Source organism: Blastomyces dermatitidis (genome assembly GCF_000003525.1).
Source record: "Blastomyces dermatitidis ER-3 genomic scaffold supercont1.2, whole genome shotgun sequence".
NCBI lineage: Eukaryota > Fungi > Ascomycota > Eurotiomycetes > Onygenales > Ajellomycetaceae > Blastomyces > Blastomyces dermatitidis.
This window is the reverse complement of record NW_025544775.1, coordinates 1263694-1284312: the sequence shown is the minus strand read 5'-3', so window position 1 is coordinate 1284312 and position 20619 is coordinate 1263694. Positions and strand designations below refer to the sequence as shown.

Genomic DNA, 20619 nt, shown 5'->3' with positions numbered 1-20619 from the left:
ACAGTAAGTTTCACTGAGATAGTATGAGACTACTATCTAATGTTAAAACTGTGTAATGGAATCAGTTGAATTGATAATGAAACTATCAAAAAATCTGGTTCTGGTCTCAGACACCATCACACGGTCAGTCTAAACACAGTTATACAGTTAGTCTAGATGTCTCTGAACATTATGTCTAGAAACTCAGTTCAAGAATGTTTACAGATAGTAAGTATTTCTTATAGAAAAATTGCTTAATTCTGTAAGAGATGCTCAAGAATGTTCTTCACTGAGATTGATTTATTCATGAATTTGAAGAGTTTCTCTGTTACAGATACAGAGAATGATATCTTATAAGTAATTAATAAGTTCTCTGAAACTTCTTTATAAGAGTTATTTATAATTTAAGTAACTGCTTCTGAATATCTGTAGTAGAGTTCACAGGAATTAAAGTATATAAGTTTCTAGTTCTTTCAATTATAATAAGTGATTACTGACTGACTGAGCTTGAAATGTAAGAATAAGTGCTTACAGATAATTATTCAGATATTTACAGCTTGACATAATATATACTATTAACTACTAGAAGTATTCACAGTACAAAGATAAAATATAGAGATTAAATATATAATAGTATTCAAGCTGAGTTATAAATATTATTCACAAACTTCAGTCTATATAGTTATATATAGTTAAGGGCCACTAACTCTATTGATTACGTGAGAGATAGAAATAGAGGTAAAGAATCCGCGAGCAGCGGGATTTCTTACAATGATTGATGAAAGACTGAAGAGAGATCTGCAGAACTGAGAGATGAATTAATTATTAAAGATAATAACTGCAGCTGTTTTCTTAATTAAGTTAAAAATAAAGTTAATGAGAGATATTCTCTATAATATCTGATAACATAGTAAGATCTTTGAATAACAGTTTTCTTTTTACAGACTGCTGTCAATGAAGATATATCAGAACTATGAATCTCACAGTGATAAAACTGAATCTCAGATAACATATCTGTTTCAATAGACTATTTATAGATCTGAGAGACTGCTGTTAATTATATAAGGTATTAATATATCTGAGATAGTAAGAGAAGTTCAGACTCATTTATCATATAATCTGTGACTATAGAAGAATCTGATTTCACTGTATATATCTGTTTACAATTCTACAGTGTAAAGAGATAATCAGTAATAGAAAAGATGTAATGAGAGAAGATTATAATATCTGAGTTCACTGAGTGCAGTATTAAAGACAAATAGCGGTAGAAGTAGTAAAACACTGTAAAGAAATAAATTAATCAAGAGACTGATTTCACAAGCAGTAAATGCAGACTTTTAATATGTTATTATTATTATTATTATTCTTCCATTATACTCATATGCAAGCGGAGCTTATGATGAGTCCTTACGTGATGTTAAATACAGGCCAAGTGTTGGTTATACAGGAGGAAATACAGGTGTTGAGACCACGCCAAGATAACAAGAACATAGGAAATACAAAGAAGTGACAATTAAATACATGTGATAATAACTTCCCAGCCCAGGAACATAGAGCAATTTTATTGAAGTGATTTGTACACCTCTGTATTTATTAGAAACCTGAGGTGCTTGAGTTCCGGATTTAATGTATCCCCTGCGGGTTTTGAACCCACATGCCCTGGTTTCCCACGCCAAGGCGCTACCGGGTGGCCGCATTAATCATTCGGCCACCGGGGCACTTTTAATATGTTATTCATTCTTGAGAATCTATAAGAGATGATTAATCAGATGTGTTATCTATTCAAGAATCTGTATAGAGTAGATTATTAATTAGATATATTATCTATTCAAGAATCTATACAGAGCAGATAGTTAATAAAATATATAATTTATTATTCAAGAATCTGTATAAAGTAGATAATTAATAAGATAAAAGATGAATATATTATAACATACAGAGATACAGAATCTTGTTATAGTATAATATTATAGAATTATACTTCACTTAATTCTACATTAATCAGTGAGCTGTATTCATGTCAAGAATCTTAAAAAGAAAATTCTTCACTTTTAATAACTAGAGTTTTCATCATATATTTACTTTACTTTACTCTGTAAATAAATATTTACTTTAATCACTGATTTCTACACTTTCTCTTTCTTTTTCTTTTCTAACATTTTTCACTTTGTTATATAAGATCTATAAATATTATACTGATCTATTCAGTGTAGGCCTCTTACAATTCAGAATTGATTATAGAATTGATTTTGAATTGATTGTAGAATTAATAATAAATAATTAAGTAGTTTCAAATTACAAGAAAAGATGTATTGAGCGAGGTCAGGTAGTGACACGGGTCACATTTACGAGGTCAGCTTACATAATGAGGTCAAGTGGCGTACTTAGTGAGGTCAAGTTTTCTACTTTCTGTAAAAACGTTAAGATTTATACTGTTAAAGCTACTACACAAGCTCTAACTCACATGACTCACACACATTCTTACCGGAAAAACGTAGGCTTACTATATGACTGGGTTATGGTTGTTCCGCCGTGCCAGTCGCTGACACCGTCGCCGAACTGTAAAATATAATATAATAGTGAATTAGCTGTGAAATCACTGTAAATGAGTTATGAACAGAATAAAATCATCATTATATTAACAATATCACTGATTTCTATCTATGTAATCACTAATTCTAAAAAATGTCTCATTCACTGAAATTGTTCTCTATTGAAAATCTGCTATGTTTCTCTGTAATTTCTCTCAGGTTCTTCAAATTATCTCTATATCATTGTCATTATTTTCTGTCATATTCACATCAACATTTATTTCAGAGAACTTGTGAATTGATGTTGAAGTTTGTGAAGAGTCAGTATCAATAACTATTCACTATTTGAGAGAGAGAGTTTTAGAGAAATCAGAAGCTGTGTATTTACTCATCTATATATATTATTGTTAACTTCTGCATAAATCTGGGAATTATTTCATTAATTCTAACTTACTTTTTCACTGAGAATGTTGAGAGTTTCAGTGCTGCTCATAGCCAGAGAATCAACTGAAGTCAGAAGATTGAAGAAGAAAGAAAGAAGAGAATTAACAGTAATAGTAGAGATGTCAGTGAGAAGAGTAGAAAGAGAATTATCACTGTTATCAAATTTCTCATCACTGCTGCTGCTGTCACTGACTGCAACTGAATTCTTATCAAGATAATCTGCAAATCTCTAAACATACTTCATTATTTTATACATCTCAATGATAATACAGCTAGTTTTGATATTAATATTATTTATCAAATTTATAAGATTCTTCATCACTGATTTTTATTCTTTAATATGACTGACTATCATTCTCAAAAGCTAATAATACACTTCAAGCTTGATAGTTTCAATATCAAGTTTTATCTTTTTAATCATGATTTTCTTCTTTTCTGCAGTAACTTTTTTCTTTTTAATTTCTAATTTCACTCTTTCAATATTTAACTTGATCTTCTCAATCTCAATTTTAGCTTTTTCAGCAGCACTGATAATGACATTCAGAGCTTTCAGAGCAATAGTGATACTCTTCATATATTAAGCTTTCACTTTCTATTAGTGAGTTTTGACTTTCTTAATCTATTTCAAAAGATTCTTTGCTAATTTCAATATAGCTCTCTTTATTATTTTCTTAAAATCATTCAATACAGACAGATAAAAGTCATGAATTCAGATCAGATTGTTAACTTATTCTTTTAATTCTTTAGAGACAATCACACATCTCTTTTTCTCATGATTACAATTTATACAAGACTTTGAGCTTCTCTTCATCTTATTATAAGCAGCATTCAAATGATGAGAAAAAATATACTTAATACAGTACTCACACATTGTTCATTTACTGAGCTGCTTTATCAGAGTATTCAGACAGCTGTTTACTTCCTTCTCTTGAGTCTTTGCAGTGATGATATAAGTATACTTGAGAGTGTTACTTATCATTTTAGTGCTGCTGCTGTTATTGTTATTACTGTGATTGATACTGATATGATGAATTACTGATATTCTTAATATACTACACAGATAAGATATCTTAATTAGAACTTTTCTAATTAAAAGCTTTTTATTATAACTGACAGAATACTAATCAGACTGAGAGATAAAGAAGAGTAGAGTGAGCTGAGTGAGCTAAGAATGATCTTTACAGTGTATTATTATTGTAAGAAGAAGAAAGAAGAAAAGAAGGAAAAGAAAAATATAAGTCTTTATATATATTATTAATTCATCTTTGTAGATTATCATATAATGAATGTAAATACTTTCATATTTTATCTCTGAGTGTAATCAGCACATCTGATGAATTTCATTCATATCTTAATACTTTTTGCACAGACTATCACTGATTGAATTACAGCTATTTTGAATATAAAATTATTTCTATTAACTAGAAACAAGTGTTTAATACACTGTCAGAAATATATCTACAGAATTCAAGATGAATAAGAAGATTTTCTGATACAGTGAAATCAGTGATTCTGCTGCAGCTATAACTATAATTAAATACAAGATAGATGATATAACAACTTTTATCAGTGAATATCAAGACAGATGTATTCTAATGATATATGATAAAGTATATATCAACTAATTTATATATAAAATGCATAGAAAACTAAATATATTGAAATAGAAATAGATTATATCAGAAATCTCTACATTATCTGTCTTTTACTGAAAGTATCTTTGAAAATTTAATCTTTTTTCACATCTTCTCTCATACATCTTTCACTGTATATCTCTTTTTAACTGTTAGACTATTCTGAATTGCCTCTGCAAAGTCATCTCTGATAATTTTCTGATATTTAAGAACATCACTTATCAGATCTTAAAATGTCAGAATATTTTATAATTATATTATAACTGCAGTGAAATTTTTATTCATATCAGTATTATTAAATATTTTGACCTGAGTTGTCAGATTGATATATATCTCTATTTTTGAAATCAGTTTCTAGTTTTTGAAACAATTTGAATTATGCTAACTTATGTTTTATATATCATTATTCTCACTCAGACAATCAGTCAAAGTTGATAACTTCTTATATTTAATAAAAAATCAGAAAGAACTTTTCAGCAGTGAATAACTTATGAGAGTAATTAAAGATAATTATTTCTTTATAATAATTATATAAGTCAATTATCTCTGAACTTATTCTACTCTTTGTCTTTTTCTGTTGAATATAATTCTATATTGAAATTGAGTTAGTTAACTTGACTATAAAAGTTTAGATTTCTCTAAGATTCTTCACTGAATTCTCATCAGAGATTTATAATCTCTTATCAAGAATTTGTTATATTCTGCTGAAAAGTTACTTTATTATTATTATTATTATTCTTTTATTATACTCATATGCAAGCGGAGCTTATGATGAGTCCTTGCGTGATGTTAAATACAGACCAAGTGTTGGTTATACAGGAGGAAATACAGGTGTTGAGACCACGTCAAGATAACAAGAACATAGGAAATACAAAGGAGTGACAATTAGATACATGCGATAATAACTTCCCAGCCCAGGAACATAGAGCGATTTATTGAAGCGATTTGTACACCTCTGTATTTATTAGAAACCTGAGGTGCTTGAGTTCCGGATTTAATGTATTCTCTGCGGGTTTCGAACCCACACATCTTGGTTTCCCACGCCAAGGCGCTACCGGGTGGCCGCATTAACCATTCGGCCACCGGGGCGCTGAAAAGTTACTATTTTACTAAATTTAAATACTTATCTTCATTTTCTTTAATAATCTTGATTTTCAGATCTTGACTGTGCTCAGCATTGTTATTCTGCTGAATGAGAATGTATATAATATTTTATTATTAGTTTTAATTATTTTTGCAACTGTCTGATCAAGATTTTTCTTTATAAAGAATAGAAAATACATTCATTTAATCTCTAGCTACAGACATTGCTTCATTGAGTAGATCTTCTTCTCATATATTTTAGTGTCAGAGTGTCTAGTTCTCTGATATCTTCTTGATAAATTACTGATCAGTGAGAAGTTTGAGTTCTTCTCACTGTTCTTCTTATCTATTAAGCATTCTTCATTGATATCATTATGTGCCTGCTATGATTAAGAAATATTAATATTGAATTTTCTTTGAAATCAGTGCATTATCTTATTAAATCTACTAGATGAGAAAGTTCAGAAAGATCTAGTATATCAGAGTCAATAAGAGTATTCATTTTTAAAATTAAATTGAAATTCTAGTCAATGAATGATACTGATTTCAGAAACTTGCAGAAATATAATCTTGAAATAAAGAAAACAGTTTAATTGTTAATATTAATATAATGTAGATTGTCACTGATTGCAGCTCTTATTAATATACTTCTTTTTAGTAATTCAATCTCATCTCTTTATTGCATCAAGATCACTTACTTACTTTAATCATATCTTTTCAACTATATAACTTGTTTTCACAAATTATATCAGAAAGTAAAATATTATGTCTGTTTAATTGAAATCTGAAACACTATCTGCTATCTATCTCTAGACAAGAATCTGAGAATGATCAATCAGAATTTCAATCTCAGAGCTCTCTTTTCTCAGAAACTGCAAATAAGGATTTTACTGATAGTGATTCAGATAATGATATTTCTGATAAAGAAGCATTGCTATTCTCAGTACATTTATCACTTTTAATGTCTTATTATTATAAAAACTAACATTGTCTAAAGACAGAGTCATATAATGAGAATGCTGCTGATAATATCAAGTATATAGAGTGACTTTTAAAAGCAGATACTGAGGAGAATATTCTGAAGAATATTCTTAAAAATATCTCAGAAAATAATAATTAAGAAGATTCTGATAAGTCAGTTACTGAAGATATTACTATAAAAGATACTGCTATCAAAGAAATTACTACTGCTTCTTATTCTACTAATAAATTTATTGATTCTGATTCAGCAATTGACATACCTTATAAATATAGTAACTTTGAAATGAATTCATTTATTTTGACAATGAGACTCTGAGCTGAAGAGTTGAGTATTTTCTGAAAAAACTACTAATCACTACTGCAAATTCTGTATTTATTAAAGAATACATCACTGATAAGTCTGCTTCTTAAAGATCTATCAACTCTGAAAAAGCAATGCAGAGCACAATTTTCAATTTTATCAGTTAAGAAAATGTCAATTTCAATAGTATTATTAATATAAATATCAACTCTGAGTTCTGCTCAGAAACATCTCACTGTATTCTTCATAAGATCACTCTACTTTTAAAATTCAATTTCATTAATATCTGCTCTTCTCAAATTCTCAAATTTTCAGTGATAGATATATATAGAAATGACAGAACTTATTAACAATCTTACTGAGTTATGACAATTTCACAGTTAAGAGAGCTCTGTTAAATATTATTTTAACAACTTTATATGATATTTATTAATAAATAAATCTCTTTTTTCTTTCAATTTTATTCAGTATCAGTGTGAGAATCTTGAATACTACTATAAATTAAGATTGAATGATATATCTTATATTAAGAGAGTGTGTTTTATCAGATATAATCACTGATATTCAGATATAGAAATAAGATCTCATATAATAGTTCTGAAAGTTCAAGAAGTCATTTGTCATACTTCTTAGATAGTATAAAGATTATCATTCTTGAATCTGTTATTTATTTCATTTGAATTAATTACAATGAAAGATAAGATGAAATATATCTCAATTACTCAGATTCTGAATGAACTTGATATTTATATGAATACAATATTTGAATTGAATTTCAATTTACTAATAAAATATGAAAATAAAGATTAGTATTTTCTTCATCAGATTATAAGAATCAAGACTGAAGCTGTTGAGATATAATCATATTATAAATCTTCACTAATTCAGACTGAGTTGAAAACTACTGTATATAAATAAGATATTTTGAAAAGCATATTTTACTCTGATATACAAGTTATTTTTCTATTATATCAATTGTTCATTGATGAATTTGATTTATATTAGAACATGTACTGAAGCTTAATAGATTTTTATATGATTTCTGCACTGAGTGCTGTTAAATACTTAAAGTAAAATAATATTTTTACTCTAATCTTTGATTCTTGTAATATTAATTTCTCTGACACTGTCACTGTATTATTGCATGACTTATCTACATTAAATTATAAGAAGATTATAATAAATATCAGTGAAGAAAAGATAAGAGTGATTGTATCTTATATAATATTTCTTAATAATATATCACAGTAAAATAGTAATATAAAGATTAAAGAATCAACTATAAGAAGATCTTACTGAAGCTGTTTTATTAATGATAAGAATTAGCTGAATTTAAACTATGATTTATATAATAACAGCTGATTTCATTATTATATACAGTATCTTTGAGCTAAACTAGATGATCTACTGAATTTCACACACAGAGATTAAATGTATCAAGAGCAGAGTATAACAGTGTAGACAGTATCTCTTTTTTAAATAAACTTAAGTTTGAATTTAATCTTATTTTTCTCTTCAGATTCATACTATAGTAAGTTTACTGAAATATCAGAGATTTTATACTTATTACTGATCTATTCTGTTCTATTACTGTATAGTTAGTAAGAATACTTTTAAATATTATAGATATTTCTCTTTTCTTACAGTTGAAATTGTTTACAGTTATTAATCACTCATCTTAAGAAGTATCAGCTTTAAGAACATACTTGAGCTTCAATTATTATATCTCTTATCTTACAGTGTGAGCTCAGAGAGAAATGACTTAATCTGATAATTAAGCAGATTATTTCTACAGTATTTTCAGTACAAAGTTAAAATCAATTATCTACTAATCTTATTATTTAGATATATACAGTCATTATAAGAAGTAATAGTCTATTAATATTTCAATCTCTGAGAGAAAATGATTCTGAAGTGATCTATTAAATTATACTTACAGCTCACTGATAGTTATAGTTTCTTATTAAAGCTGTAATAAGAGCAGCAGTGATATTTGAATTATTTTAAACTGATTCAGTTATTAGTTATTAATTATTCTCTGTTTTAACTATAAGTATAGTTACTATACATATCAGCAGCAGTGATTATATTAAAAAAGCAAAGCTTATATAATATATAAAGAGTTAGCTGAATATATATATTAACTTACACTATATTAAGCTGATTAAAGAATATACTGTATCTAATAATTACAATATTCTGATAGAAGAGAATAAGTATTAAAACTATAAAAATCTAGTACAGTGAATAAATCATTGAGATGTGAAAAAGATACTACTCTTATAGAAGAGTTTTCAGTGAATCTTATAACTAATATTAAGAGATTTCTTTAACAGCTCTGATATATATCTGACACAGAAGATTCAGAATTTATATATATATTACTCAGCACTTTTTAATAATTTACTAAGAATAAATGAAGAAACTGAATATAAGAATGATAATTCACTGAACTACTCTATTAAATTAATATTAATAAAAGATTATATTACTCTGAAGATTTTTAATTATCTATTATTAAGTAAGATATCAGAGAAAGTTAATATATAATTTATAAATCTCTTTAAGCTTAAATTACTTTATTTATTTCTTAATAATCTGTGAGAATTCTATAACACTGATTAAAATAAGTTCTTAGTTTTGAAACTAGATTATTATCTGATTCTTTTCTATAATAAGTTAATATTCTCAGTTTGATATATCTCTTCAACTAATCAATTAATCAGTTATTAACTTATTAATATATAAATCAGAGAGTATGTTTACTGAATCTCTTTTATAAAGAGAAATATTCTTTAATATTAAGAGACTGATCTTGACTGAATTATAACTATCTTTATTTATAAAATAAGAGAGATTAAGTGAATTTTCTTTATACTGATTTCTTTATATTATATTAGACAGAATTATCTGCTAAATCTACTAATTTTATAAGAGAATTCTGATAGTTACACTATTATCAGACTTACAGTGATTTAAAAGACAGTATTATATAACATTTCAATACTGAATACTGATGAAAATAATGATTATTTAGTGTATAAATCTTGAATAATAAGATATTTATATTACACTTGAAATATCTCATTTCTTTAGATAGTAATTTAATTTGTATAAAGTAGTTAACTAGTCTAGCTGAATAGTATACAAGTATTGATTTCACTGATAAAACAGTATATTATAACTTACAGTATTTTAGTAGTATCTTGATAATAGCATCTGTTGATTATATGATGACAGAGCTATCTTCTAATAATGTCAAGAAGTTCTGTATTATTTCAACATTATCTTGATATTTAATATTCAGTGATGTGTCACTGAATATAATAATGAAACATGTGTTATAATTAGCAATATATGACACAGGTGAAATAATAAATTCACAGTGTGATCACTGTAAATTAACCCTGCATTCTTCCCGTATGAATATATTTAGCTTTTACTAGTTAATAGTTAAACAATGTTACGCGCTACACGTCCACGTTACGCGTCATACGCGTATTTCTCATCATGCCTGTGTAATTCTCAGAACACTCACTTTTTCCTTCTTTATATATTCTCATTCTTCTGCATTGTATAAAGATGAAGTAGTATGTATAATACTCTCACAATGTCTCTGAGATGAAGCTCTTGAATAGCTTACTGGTCTAGAGCTTAACACTATTCAAGCTATGAATGACGACTTATTCTGCTGAGAAATCAAACTATTAAAGCATTTTGAGAAATCAAGATAATAAGTCTTGTAAGAAGCTCTGTTTCTATGATACTGATTTTTCAATTATAATAGTCTATTTATATTCTTCTACTTCATCTGAAAAATCACTCTTCTGCGCGAGGCAGAGATTGCAGATTAAATTCAACTTGTTCAGTATCTATATAACAGTCTTATCTCAGTGACGTGGGAAATCAAGACGCGTGAATTGAAAACCTGCAGAGAATGCATTAAATCTGAAACTTAAGCATCTCAGATTTCTAATAAATACAGAGATATACAAATTACTTCAATGAATTACTCTATGTTTCTGAGCTGAGAAGTTATTATCACATGTATTTAATTATCACTTCTTTGTATTTTTCTATGTTCTTATTATCTTAATATAATCTTAATATCTGTATTTTCTTCTGTATAATTAATACTTAATCTGTATTTAACATTATATAAGAACTCATTATAAGCTCTGCTTGTATATAAGTATAATAAAAGAATAATAATAATAATAATAATATATAACAGTTTTAAAGTATAATTTTAAGTAATCTACTCTGTTAATAAATTCACTGAAGACTTTTCTTCTTTAAATAACTTTCAGAATAAGATTCTTAATCAGAATACTACTGTATATAAATTATAATTACTTAATTAATAATCTTTTCATCTCTTCAATAAATCTTATAATGATAGAGAGTATAAGTCTATAAATAACTTAAATATCAATTTCATTAATCAGCTTCTTAATTCTGAAAATTCTTAACAGTTTAACTGCTGAAACAACTACAAGAATAATAACAGTTAAAATAAATCACAGAATTATAGTAATCAATATTATAATAACTGAAATAAGTGAAGAAAACTCTATAAGAAAAATTAAAATCAAGTCTTTCATATCATTCAGAATGATATATCAGCTTATAAAGACATTAATAAATATATTATTGAATTACAAAGTAATACTGTATCTGAATCAGACACTTTTTCAAGCTTAAAAAACAATTAATTAATATTAAATATTATTTTTTCTTTATAAATATATGTAATATTCTTTCTGATTTCAATCTGCATTCTTTTAATATTTACAGAATGTCTGAGTTTTTATAACTATCTTTAACATCTCTTATAGCTGTAATGTTAGATGAATATAAATTATCATTTCTATCAATTCAAGATACAGATTTCAGATTATCTGTAGTTAAAGCTTAAACTATCTATGAATACTTCTTATTCACTCTCATTAATTTCAGTTTAAATCAAATTTAAATTGTTATACACAGTATATTTAGAATACCTCTTATCTCTAAGAAGTATACTATTCTTCTTATCTGATATTATCAGTGACTATCAGAATTACATACTGTGATTCGGAAGAACGTACAACCGTCGGATAATAACACGGCCGCTTCCGAACTTGCTTACAAGTGTAGAGAGGCCATAGCGGCCACTAATTAATTTAGCATATGATATCACAATATATAAGAAGCCGGCGTACGCCTGTAATTATACACTGACTTAAGCAACCTTTGAATCACATCTGATAGCATGTCTAAAAACTGGTGAGAAGTGCAGACTTCTTCAGAGTGTGATAATTTCATCTACAAAGCAATTCATAGTTATTATATCAATGTAATTCTAGAATGTCTCAAAAGATAGTATATGAAGAGTAGTGAGTGAAAGAGCATCTGATTAATACTGCTTCACTTGTTAAGAAAAAACTTCATACTCAGACAAATGCCATGTATATGAACAGATGAGATGTGAGAAAAGAAATGAAAGTAATGAATCAGATTCAAAGAAGACTGCTCTTCACTTAAAGAAATAAAAGAAGAGATGATTATCACTGAAGTTGTATGATAATAATAGAAATCATATAATGATATAGTGATATAACAATATAGTGATATAATAATATAGTAATATAATAATAGACATTATACAATCAATAAGAAATCACTGAAATGAATATCTTCTCTAGTTAATATAAATAACACTCTTCTCTACTATCTGAACTGAAAGATATACAGAACCTCTCAGAGGATTTACTTGAAGTAGTAAGAAAAGTGACTGAAACTGCTGAATCAGAATCAAAGCTCTGTATGTGTATGAGAATTTTAAACAAGATCAAGGTCTTGTGTATATAGTAGCAGACTGAGGCAGAAGTTAAACAACAATTGACATTCACTGCAGATTAAGTATTTACTATGAAGAGCTTCACTGATGCAATTATCATCATCAATAAGAATAGAGAAAATCAGATCTTAGATTTACAGCAGAAGATCAAATGTTTATACAGACAGATAACTACACTGAATCTGAAGATCTTATCACAATTGTTCATAATCTCTTTAAAAGCATACATATCATCAGAGACTGCTGTGCAGAATGAGAATCTGAGTATAAGATATATTAAGTCAGAAGATCTGTCAGAGTTATCAAGCTTTAATAACAACTGAAAAAATGATGCTGCAATCAGCTGACTAAGTCAGATATAATCATATTATCAGAGTGAATATAAACTCACAGACAGACAGTTAACAGAATTTTAACAAGTTTTAAAATCTACTGCATTTCTACATAGAAAAGTAAAATCATTATAAATAACTAATGAAAAGATGAATCTTATAGATATGAAGTGATATTCATTCTTATAAATATAAAATGAGTTTTTCAAATGAATCTTGTACAACTTTAAGAAAGTGAATATATAAGATAAGTATTATAAACACTTCACTGAGTGTAAACAAGTGAGTAATCTTACATCATACTTCACACACTTCAGTTTACACTATCTTATATTGAATGAAGAGCTTTTAATATCTTTCTATTTACAGATCTTTATTCATAATCTTACATCTGAGTTGAGAGTGAAATAAAAATACTTAGTCTCACAGTCAGACACAGTGAAGAAAGTATACAATATTCTTATTATATAGAAACAAGTGAGTCAATTGTAATAGAAAATACTGTAATTGAGTATATCTCAGTGAAGAATGAATAATTAGACTTCTATAATATAAGTTATACATCTGAATACAATGAATCTAAATCTGAATACTATTACTAAAGTACTGAATTCTCTGAAAAAGAAATTCTCTGAGTGAAAATCTTAATATTATGAGTATGTGATTCAAAGGTTGCTTAAGCCAGCGTACGATTACAGGCGTACGCCGGCTTCTTATATTGTAATCTCGTACGCTAAATTAATTAGTGTACGCTATGGCCCCTTTACACTCATACATGTATGCTAGTAGTTTGAAAGCGGCCGCGGTATTATCTGACAGTTGTACAATCTTCTGAATCACATCCTCTCTCACCAGATTCAGTCACGCTCATGTGACCATGTCATACACCCTAGCTTCATGCAGATTAGCTCACCACTAGCATTTTATAATTGTGTGATCTATTCCTGATTCAGCTAGTGTTCTGTATACACTCTCACAAAGAAACTTTCACTATATTATATCACTTATTCACTAACTTTTCTCATTCTTCAATCATCTTCTTCATCATCATTATCATTGAATATCACTATCTTATTTAAGATTTCTACTTCTTCTTCTGTTTAACTCTTTCCATCTATTCATTTATCATATTGTACATATTTCTGACAATGATCTCTCATTCTCATAACAAGTATCATCATAGTGCTTATATCAGGCAGTTCATTAGCAGTAAGTGTAATGTGTTGTGAAATATGATCAGAACTTGTTTATCTTCTAACAATTGTCAGAACAATGTATTATCATGAATAATAACACATCTTCTTATATGCTCTTAATCATTTCTCTTCTCAGCAGGTTCCTGATCATGTTTTCTGACATGATTTTATATGAACACAGATACTGATATATTTGTTTTTATTCATGTAGAATTGTTACATGTTAACAGATCTGCATCTGCTGATGATAGTGAACTCAATGTTGAATCATTGATTAAGAACTTGAAGAATGTGATAATGAAGAAATTGTCTGTGCTATATATGACTGAATCTTCTATGTTTCTCTCTTCTCTCTCTGTTTCTTTCTCTGCTGCTCTCTCTTAATCTTCTACATCTGCTTCTGTGTCTGGTTCTTCTGCTTCTGCTACCTCTGTTCCTGCAACTCTCACTTCTGCTACTCCTGGTTTTACTGTCTCTGCTTTTGTTATCAGCTCTCCTCAATTCAAGAAGATGTTATGTAGACTTAATGAATCACATCTCTCAGTGTGTATACTTCTACTCTTCTTACTGACTCTCAGAATAATTTATTGTATGAAGACTGTATATAACATGACTATCTGAAGCTTGATCATGAACACTGATTATTACATTCATTTTAAATATTCATGATGAAGTAATTATTCATTCATATCAGAGAATCACCTCTCTTCTCAACAGTGTTAAGATTGTGAGTCTTTTTCTTTTCATCTTTTTAATCTGATACTGATTTTCCTGTTCTTAGAGGAAATCATTATAGGTTTTACTGTGTATAAAGTCATGATATTCACAGACATCAAGAAGCTTTTTACAATTATAAAGTTTAATATTATGAGAACATTCACTCTAATGAATTCCTTCAGAATGATTGATCTGTATCAGTCTATTCTCTGATATCTGTTGTCTAACTTTGTGATGCAGGTGAAAGATATCTGTGTTTTTGAGAACAGGAATGCAGATGTCATACTCTTTTACACCTGTGAGTGTAAGGCTTGTACACCTTGTCTGAGATATTGTTGTGAGAATGAGCTGTTCACACACTGCATTCTGCTTTCTACATTTCTCTGTGTCTCTCTCTCTCTTTCTAAGAAGCCTTGTGTGTGTTGTAATTGCATGTACAATTCTAAGACCAGTAGATGTTCATTCAGTAACTGTTCTCATTTCTGATTTTGTGATTTTTATATACTAACAATGATTCTTAGTTGCTCTGATATCAGAGATCATTCTGATCAAAGATGACAATGCTGCTAAGACTATCTTCTTTCACTCTCAAGCTTCTCTCATCACTTTCTCTCCCTTCTCTGCGGGGAAGGTTGTGTGCACACTGAGTCATAAGTGTTCAGCTCTGAATAGCTCTTGTTATTCATTCAGTTCTGTGTCTTCTTCTTCTTCTGTTTCTTTCATCTCTGTTCTCTCTGTTCTGACTCCTGGTTCTGTGAGTTCTGTGCTCTTCTTCAATTTCTCTACATGTACACATGCGCATTTCTATATTGGCATTTCAGCCAATCTTGCAATCAATGACATTAATGTTGTATGCAGAGTGATAGAGAAATCAGAGATGTGTATGACATTGTTGTGAGAGTGACTTACAATTCTCAAATCTCTTACAGATCTCAAGTTTTGAGATTTTCTTTGTTTTTGATGTTTTTCAGATGGCATGGCATTGGAAATAGATTAAATATGTGACATATGAAAATGAATGAGATGTGTATGATAATATTTATCTTTTGTGACTGATTCTTACAGTTGATAATCAATTCATTATTTCTTTTCTTACACTTTTTCTCTATCTGCTAGTCACTACTCTTATATAACCTCTATATGATACAGCATTCAGTGACTAGGTTCAGCAGCTTCTAACTTTTTATGATTCTGTCTTATGCATTATACTGTCTCTCTTCACCTGCTTAGATCACTACAGTGAACAGCTCATTGAAACTAACCTCATCTGATCTTTGAGTATTCTCAGAGATTGAGATAGCTTAATCTCATGCATCTGTGAATGTTTCAGATAGTTCATTCTCTGTGATCTCTGTAATTAAACTGATGTAAACAGTTAAATTCAACTCTGAATTTCTTTTTCTTCTGCAATCTGACTTATATACAAGTCTGCTGCTTTGAGACTGCTCTTTACTGCATTGCACTCACTGTCTGTGACATATTATTATACAATCAGCTACAGTCTCATCACTTATTAAAGTGTGATATTTACCTGATTTCTTCATTTCTTCTCATTCTTTCCTTGTAATTATGAAAAGGTTGGAATAAGTGAGATCATCTGATTTGTAAGTGTCTATGATTTCTCTTACTTTGTGAGACTTTTCAATTATAAGCTTCTTCTTTTTCAATACTGATAATAGTGCTGCAGATGATCATAATCTGCTTAGGTCTTGCATCTTTGCTTTTATAAGTCATGAATCATTGATTAAGTTGTGTAAGGCCTGTCCCTCTGATTCTTTCAATGTGTACATTTTCAGAGAATGTGATTTGAGTATCTTATATGACTCAAATCATCTAGATTGAAACTTCTCAGAACTCTCATTGTATATGAGAACTCACATTCTCATCTTGAGACTTGATTTCTTAACAAGTGAGTCTTGTATTCTTTTTGATTGAATTACTCAGTTCAGGAGTAACTTATTAGCTTTTGCATGTGTGTGGCTGATCTCTTTCAATCTTGATTCTGTGTCCGCGACTGCTGTGTCTGCAACTGCTATTCCTGCTGCATCTGCAACTGCTGTTCCCTTTCTCATCTTTTTCAAAGCATTCTCCAGAATGTGCGGATGCAATCTATATAACAGGTAGAATGATGAACACTTAGAGACTGCATGCTGTTGAATCTGTGTGATCAATAGCACCTGCCTGAGATATTCATCTCATAGTCTCATAGGCTTACTCACTAGATATTTCATCAGCATGTTGCTCAAGATTTCATTCAAGCATTTCATCTTTCTATTTGTCTATGAATGATATGACATTGTTCTACAATGTCTTGTCTGTAACTGGCTCACAAAATGCCTCACTACTTCTTCTATGAGGTTCACACTGTTATCAGTTAGAATCTCACACAGCATTTCATAGTTGACATAGATCTCATCATGTAGAAACTTTGTCATCATCTTCTCTGTTGTCTCTGAAACTGCTCTCATGACTGGCCAGTCAGTAGTGTAATCAATAGCAGTGATTATTCATTGATTTCCATTTGATGTTCACAGCAATATGTCTATGAGATTCATCTCTTATTGTTTAAACAGTTGTATTGTATACTTCATCTGATGTTGTACTTCTTTGCATTCTAACTCTTTCTTAGATTCTTTCATGACCTGGCAATTTGAGCACTTGTGAGTATACATCTGAATGTCCTCAGTCATGCTTGGCCAGTATACTCTTAATTCAAGTACATTCATGAGTTCAGAGCTTTCTAAGTGACTGAATTCCTTGTGCATGTGAGTTATCAAGTCATGTCTAAATGAAGATTCTAGATAGAGAGCTTCTATGTATTCTAGATTGTGATAAAGCATAATATCATTTTCATTTCTCAATTTCCTCAGCTTGAAGTTTGAAAGCATCTCTTCTACTACTCTCATGAGATGCTTATCATCTGACATCTTGCTATTCTTCAAGTGAGAGATCATGATATTCACTTATTCTGATTCCTTGCATTCTCTCAGTGTGTTTAACACAAATGTCTCTTATATCTGATTCACAGAATCCTCACTCATAAAATCAGGTCTGTGACTGATTATATCAGGTATCACAGTGTTCAATCTCTTTCAGTATTTAATATGAAGATTATACACTTAGAACTCTGAGATTCAATATACTAAGTGTTTGAAAGATTTTATCATTAATTGTAGATAGATGAGGCTTTTATGATCTGTGATCACTGTTGTTATATATCTGTTGTTGATATATCTATTCTACAATATCAGTGTGTGCTTGATTACTAGCAATTTCTTTTCATACACTGAGTAATTGAGCTCAGCATCTGATAGTTTTCTATCATTGTACATCATTGAGTACAGCTTGCTATTCTTACTCATCTGTAGAAGGGCGTCTCTGATAGCTCATTTGAATGTGTCTGTCTTAATGTAGAAAGATTTATTACAATCTGATTGAATAAGCACTGAGAATGTTGTTACACATTCTCTCAGTGTGAGAAAAGCCTCTTCACACACAGCATTTCAGATAATTGAATAAAACTTCTTCTTTTACAGATTTGCATCTGTTTCTCTTAAGAGATCTGAGAGTGATGCAGATATTTGTATGAAATTCTTGATGAATCTGCAGTAGTATGAGATCAATTCAAGAAACTGTCATATATAGTGTACATTTCTCAGTCACAGTCAATTCACTATGACATTCAATTTCTTCAGAATGAGGTGTATACAGTCATCACTCACTACATATCTCATGAACTTCAACTCTTCTGTTTCAAACACATACTTGATTGATTTGATGTAGAGCTTATACTCTGTCAGAGTTATAAGCACTTTATTGAGATGCTTCAGATGTTTGTTGTATGAGTTTGAAAAGACTAGAATATCATCAAAGTATATAAGATATGAGATTTCATTCTGTTTATGAAGAATTGTATTCATCATTGTTTGAAAGATGACAGATACATTTGTCAGACTGAATGATATTGTCAGAAATTCAAACTTTTCTCATTGTGTATTAAACACAGTTCATGAAACTAACAGTTTGTCTACACAGATCTGTCAGTATTCTGAGAGAAGATCAATCTTCAATAGATATCAGATATTTTCAACTGTATTCAACTGTTGTTGAATCTGTGACAGTGAATATTCATTCTTGATTATAAGCTTGTTAAGTGCTTAATAATTGATACACATCTGTCACTCCTTATTCATCTTTTTCATGAATAGAACTGGAAAGCCTCACGTGCTTGATGAGAGTTGTATGAGACTATATTCTAGAAGGTCTGTGATCTGATACTTCTGTTCTTTGAGATGTGTTTGTGACAGGGGGTATGCATTCTGATTGACTGGTTTTGTGTCCCCCGTGTTAATCTCATATACAAATCCTCATTTCAGTGACAATTTCAGTGAAAGATCTGTTCAGAAGATCTTCTCATACTTCTTCAGAAGCTTCTTCATACACTTGTCCTTCTGCATATTCTTTATCTTGATTTCCTTCACTTTCAGGTTCTGTATGACATACAGAATGCTTTTGAATGAGGTCTTGTGAATCATTCTCTTTGCTTGTTAATGTGTAAGCAGATTTAATCCTTCTATATCAGAGATGTGAAATGTTCTTCTCATATCAGTTGATAGAATTGTATGAATCATTTTCTTTCTATCAGTCAACTGCATATGATATGTATGTCATTGAATCTGCAGATTGAATCTTTGAAATCAATTGAGTCTGAGAATAAGGTTGTATTTCATGTTCTGCAGCTCTCACACTCAAATATAGCAAGATCATTCTTCAAAGTGCAAGAGAACTCTTACTCTTACAGATGATATCAAATATCAGTTATCAGATAATCTTATGTGTCAGAGATTCTTCACTCAGTGAACCTCTTTCAATCTTCAGATCATATAATCTTCAATATATTATATAGAAGCTTCTGTGTCTGCTAACACTTTTGCAGCTATCTCTCAATTCTTACTCAAGTGCTCTCTATACATTAACATTTCAGGTCTTAAGGTATTGAGATGAGTGTTCACTTTATCATTCTTATCTGCATCTCATTCAGAAGTCTGCTTCTTCTTTGTATTCACAGAATTCAGAGAATCATCTAATGTGAGCATCTCTTTCACTTTAAAGACTTTTCATAGAATATCAGTGAGTGTCTCTGAGCTCACTGATTCAGCTAGTTTTTTGACTGTGCATGCTGAGTGCAATCTTTTATATCATGATTTTAATGTCTGCAGTTGAAGCAAGCTCAATGCTTATAATATCAAGATTTTCACCCAGGGAATCCCTTTTTCAGAGAATTCAGTGCTTTAGTGATGACATTCAGATCTAGATTCATTATGTTCAGGTATATAACTTATGTTGTAGAAGTCTGATTACTCATTCTCTGCTGAGATATACTTAATTGCAGTATTTTCTGTTATAATTGACTCACTTGTTTCTGTACAATGAGAATATTGTATGCTTTCTTCACTGTGCCTGGCTGTGAGATTAAGCATTTTCATTCCACTCTCAACTCAGGTGTAAGATCATGAATGAAGATCTGTAAATAGAAAGATGTTAAAAGCTCTTCATTCAATATGAGATAGTGTAAGCTG

The 20619-nt window shown here is 29.4% G+C and overlaps 1 protein-coding gene across 1 annotated transcript; it reads right to left on the bottom strand.

The window, feature by feature from the left end:
- Positions 1-3318: 3318 nt before the first annotated feature.
- On the bottom strand, positions 3319-3528 carry BDCG_16368 (uncharacterized protein; the record flags this gene model as incomplete). Its single annotated transcript, XM_045425610.1, has 1 exon — positions 3319-3528. The coding sequence occupies one exon, from the start codon at positions 3526-3528 to the stop codon at positions 3319-3321; it is 210 nt and encodes a 69-aa protein (XP_045279609.1).
- Positions 3529-20619: the final 17091 nt, after the last annotated feature.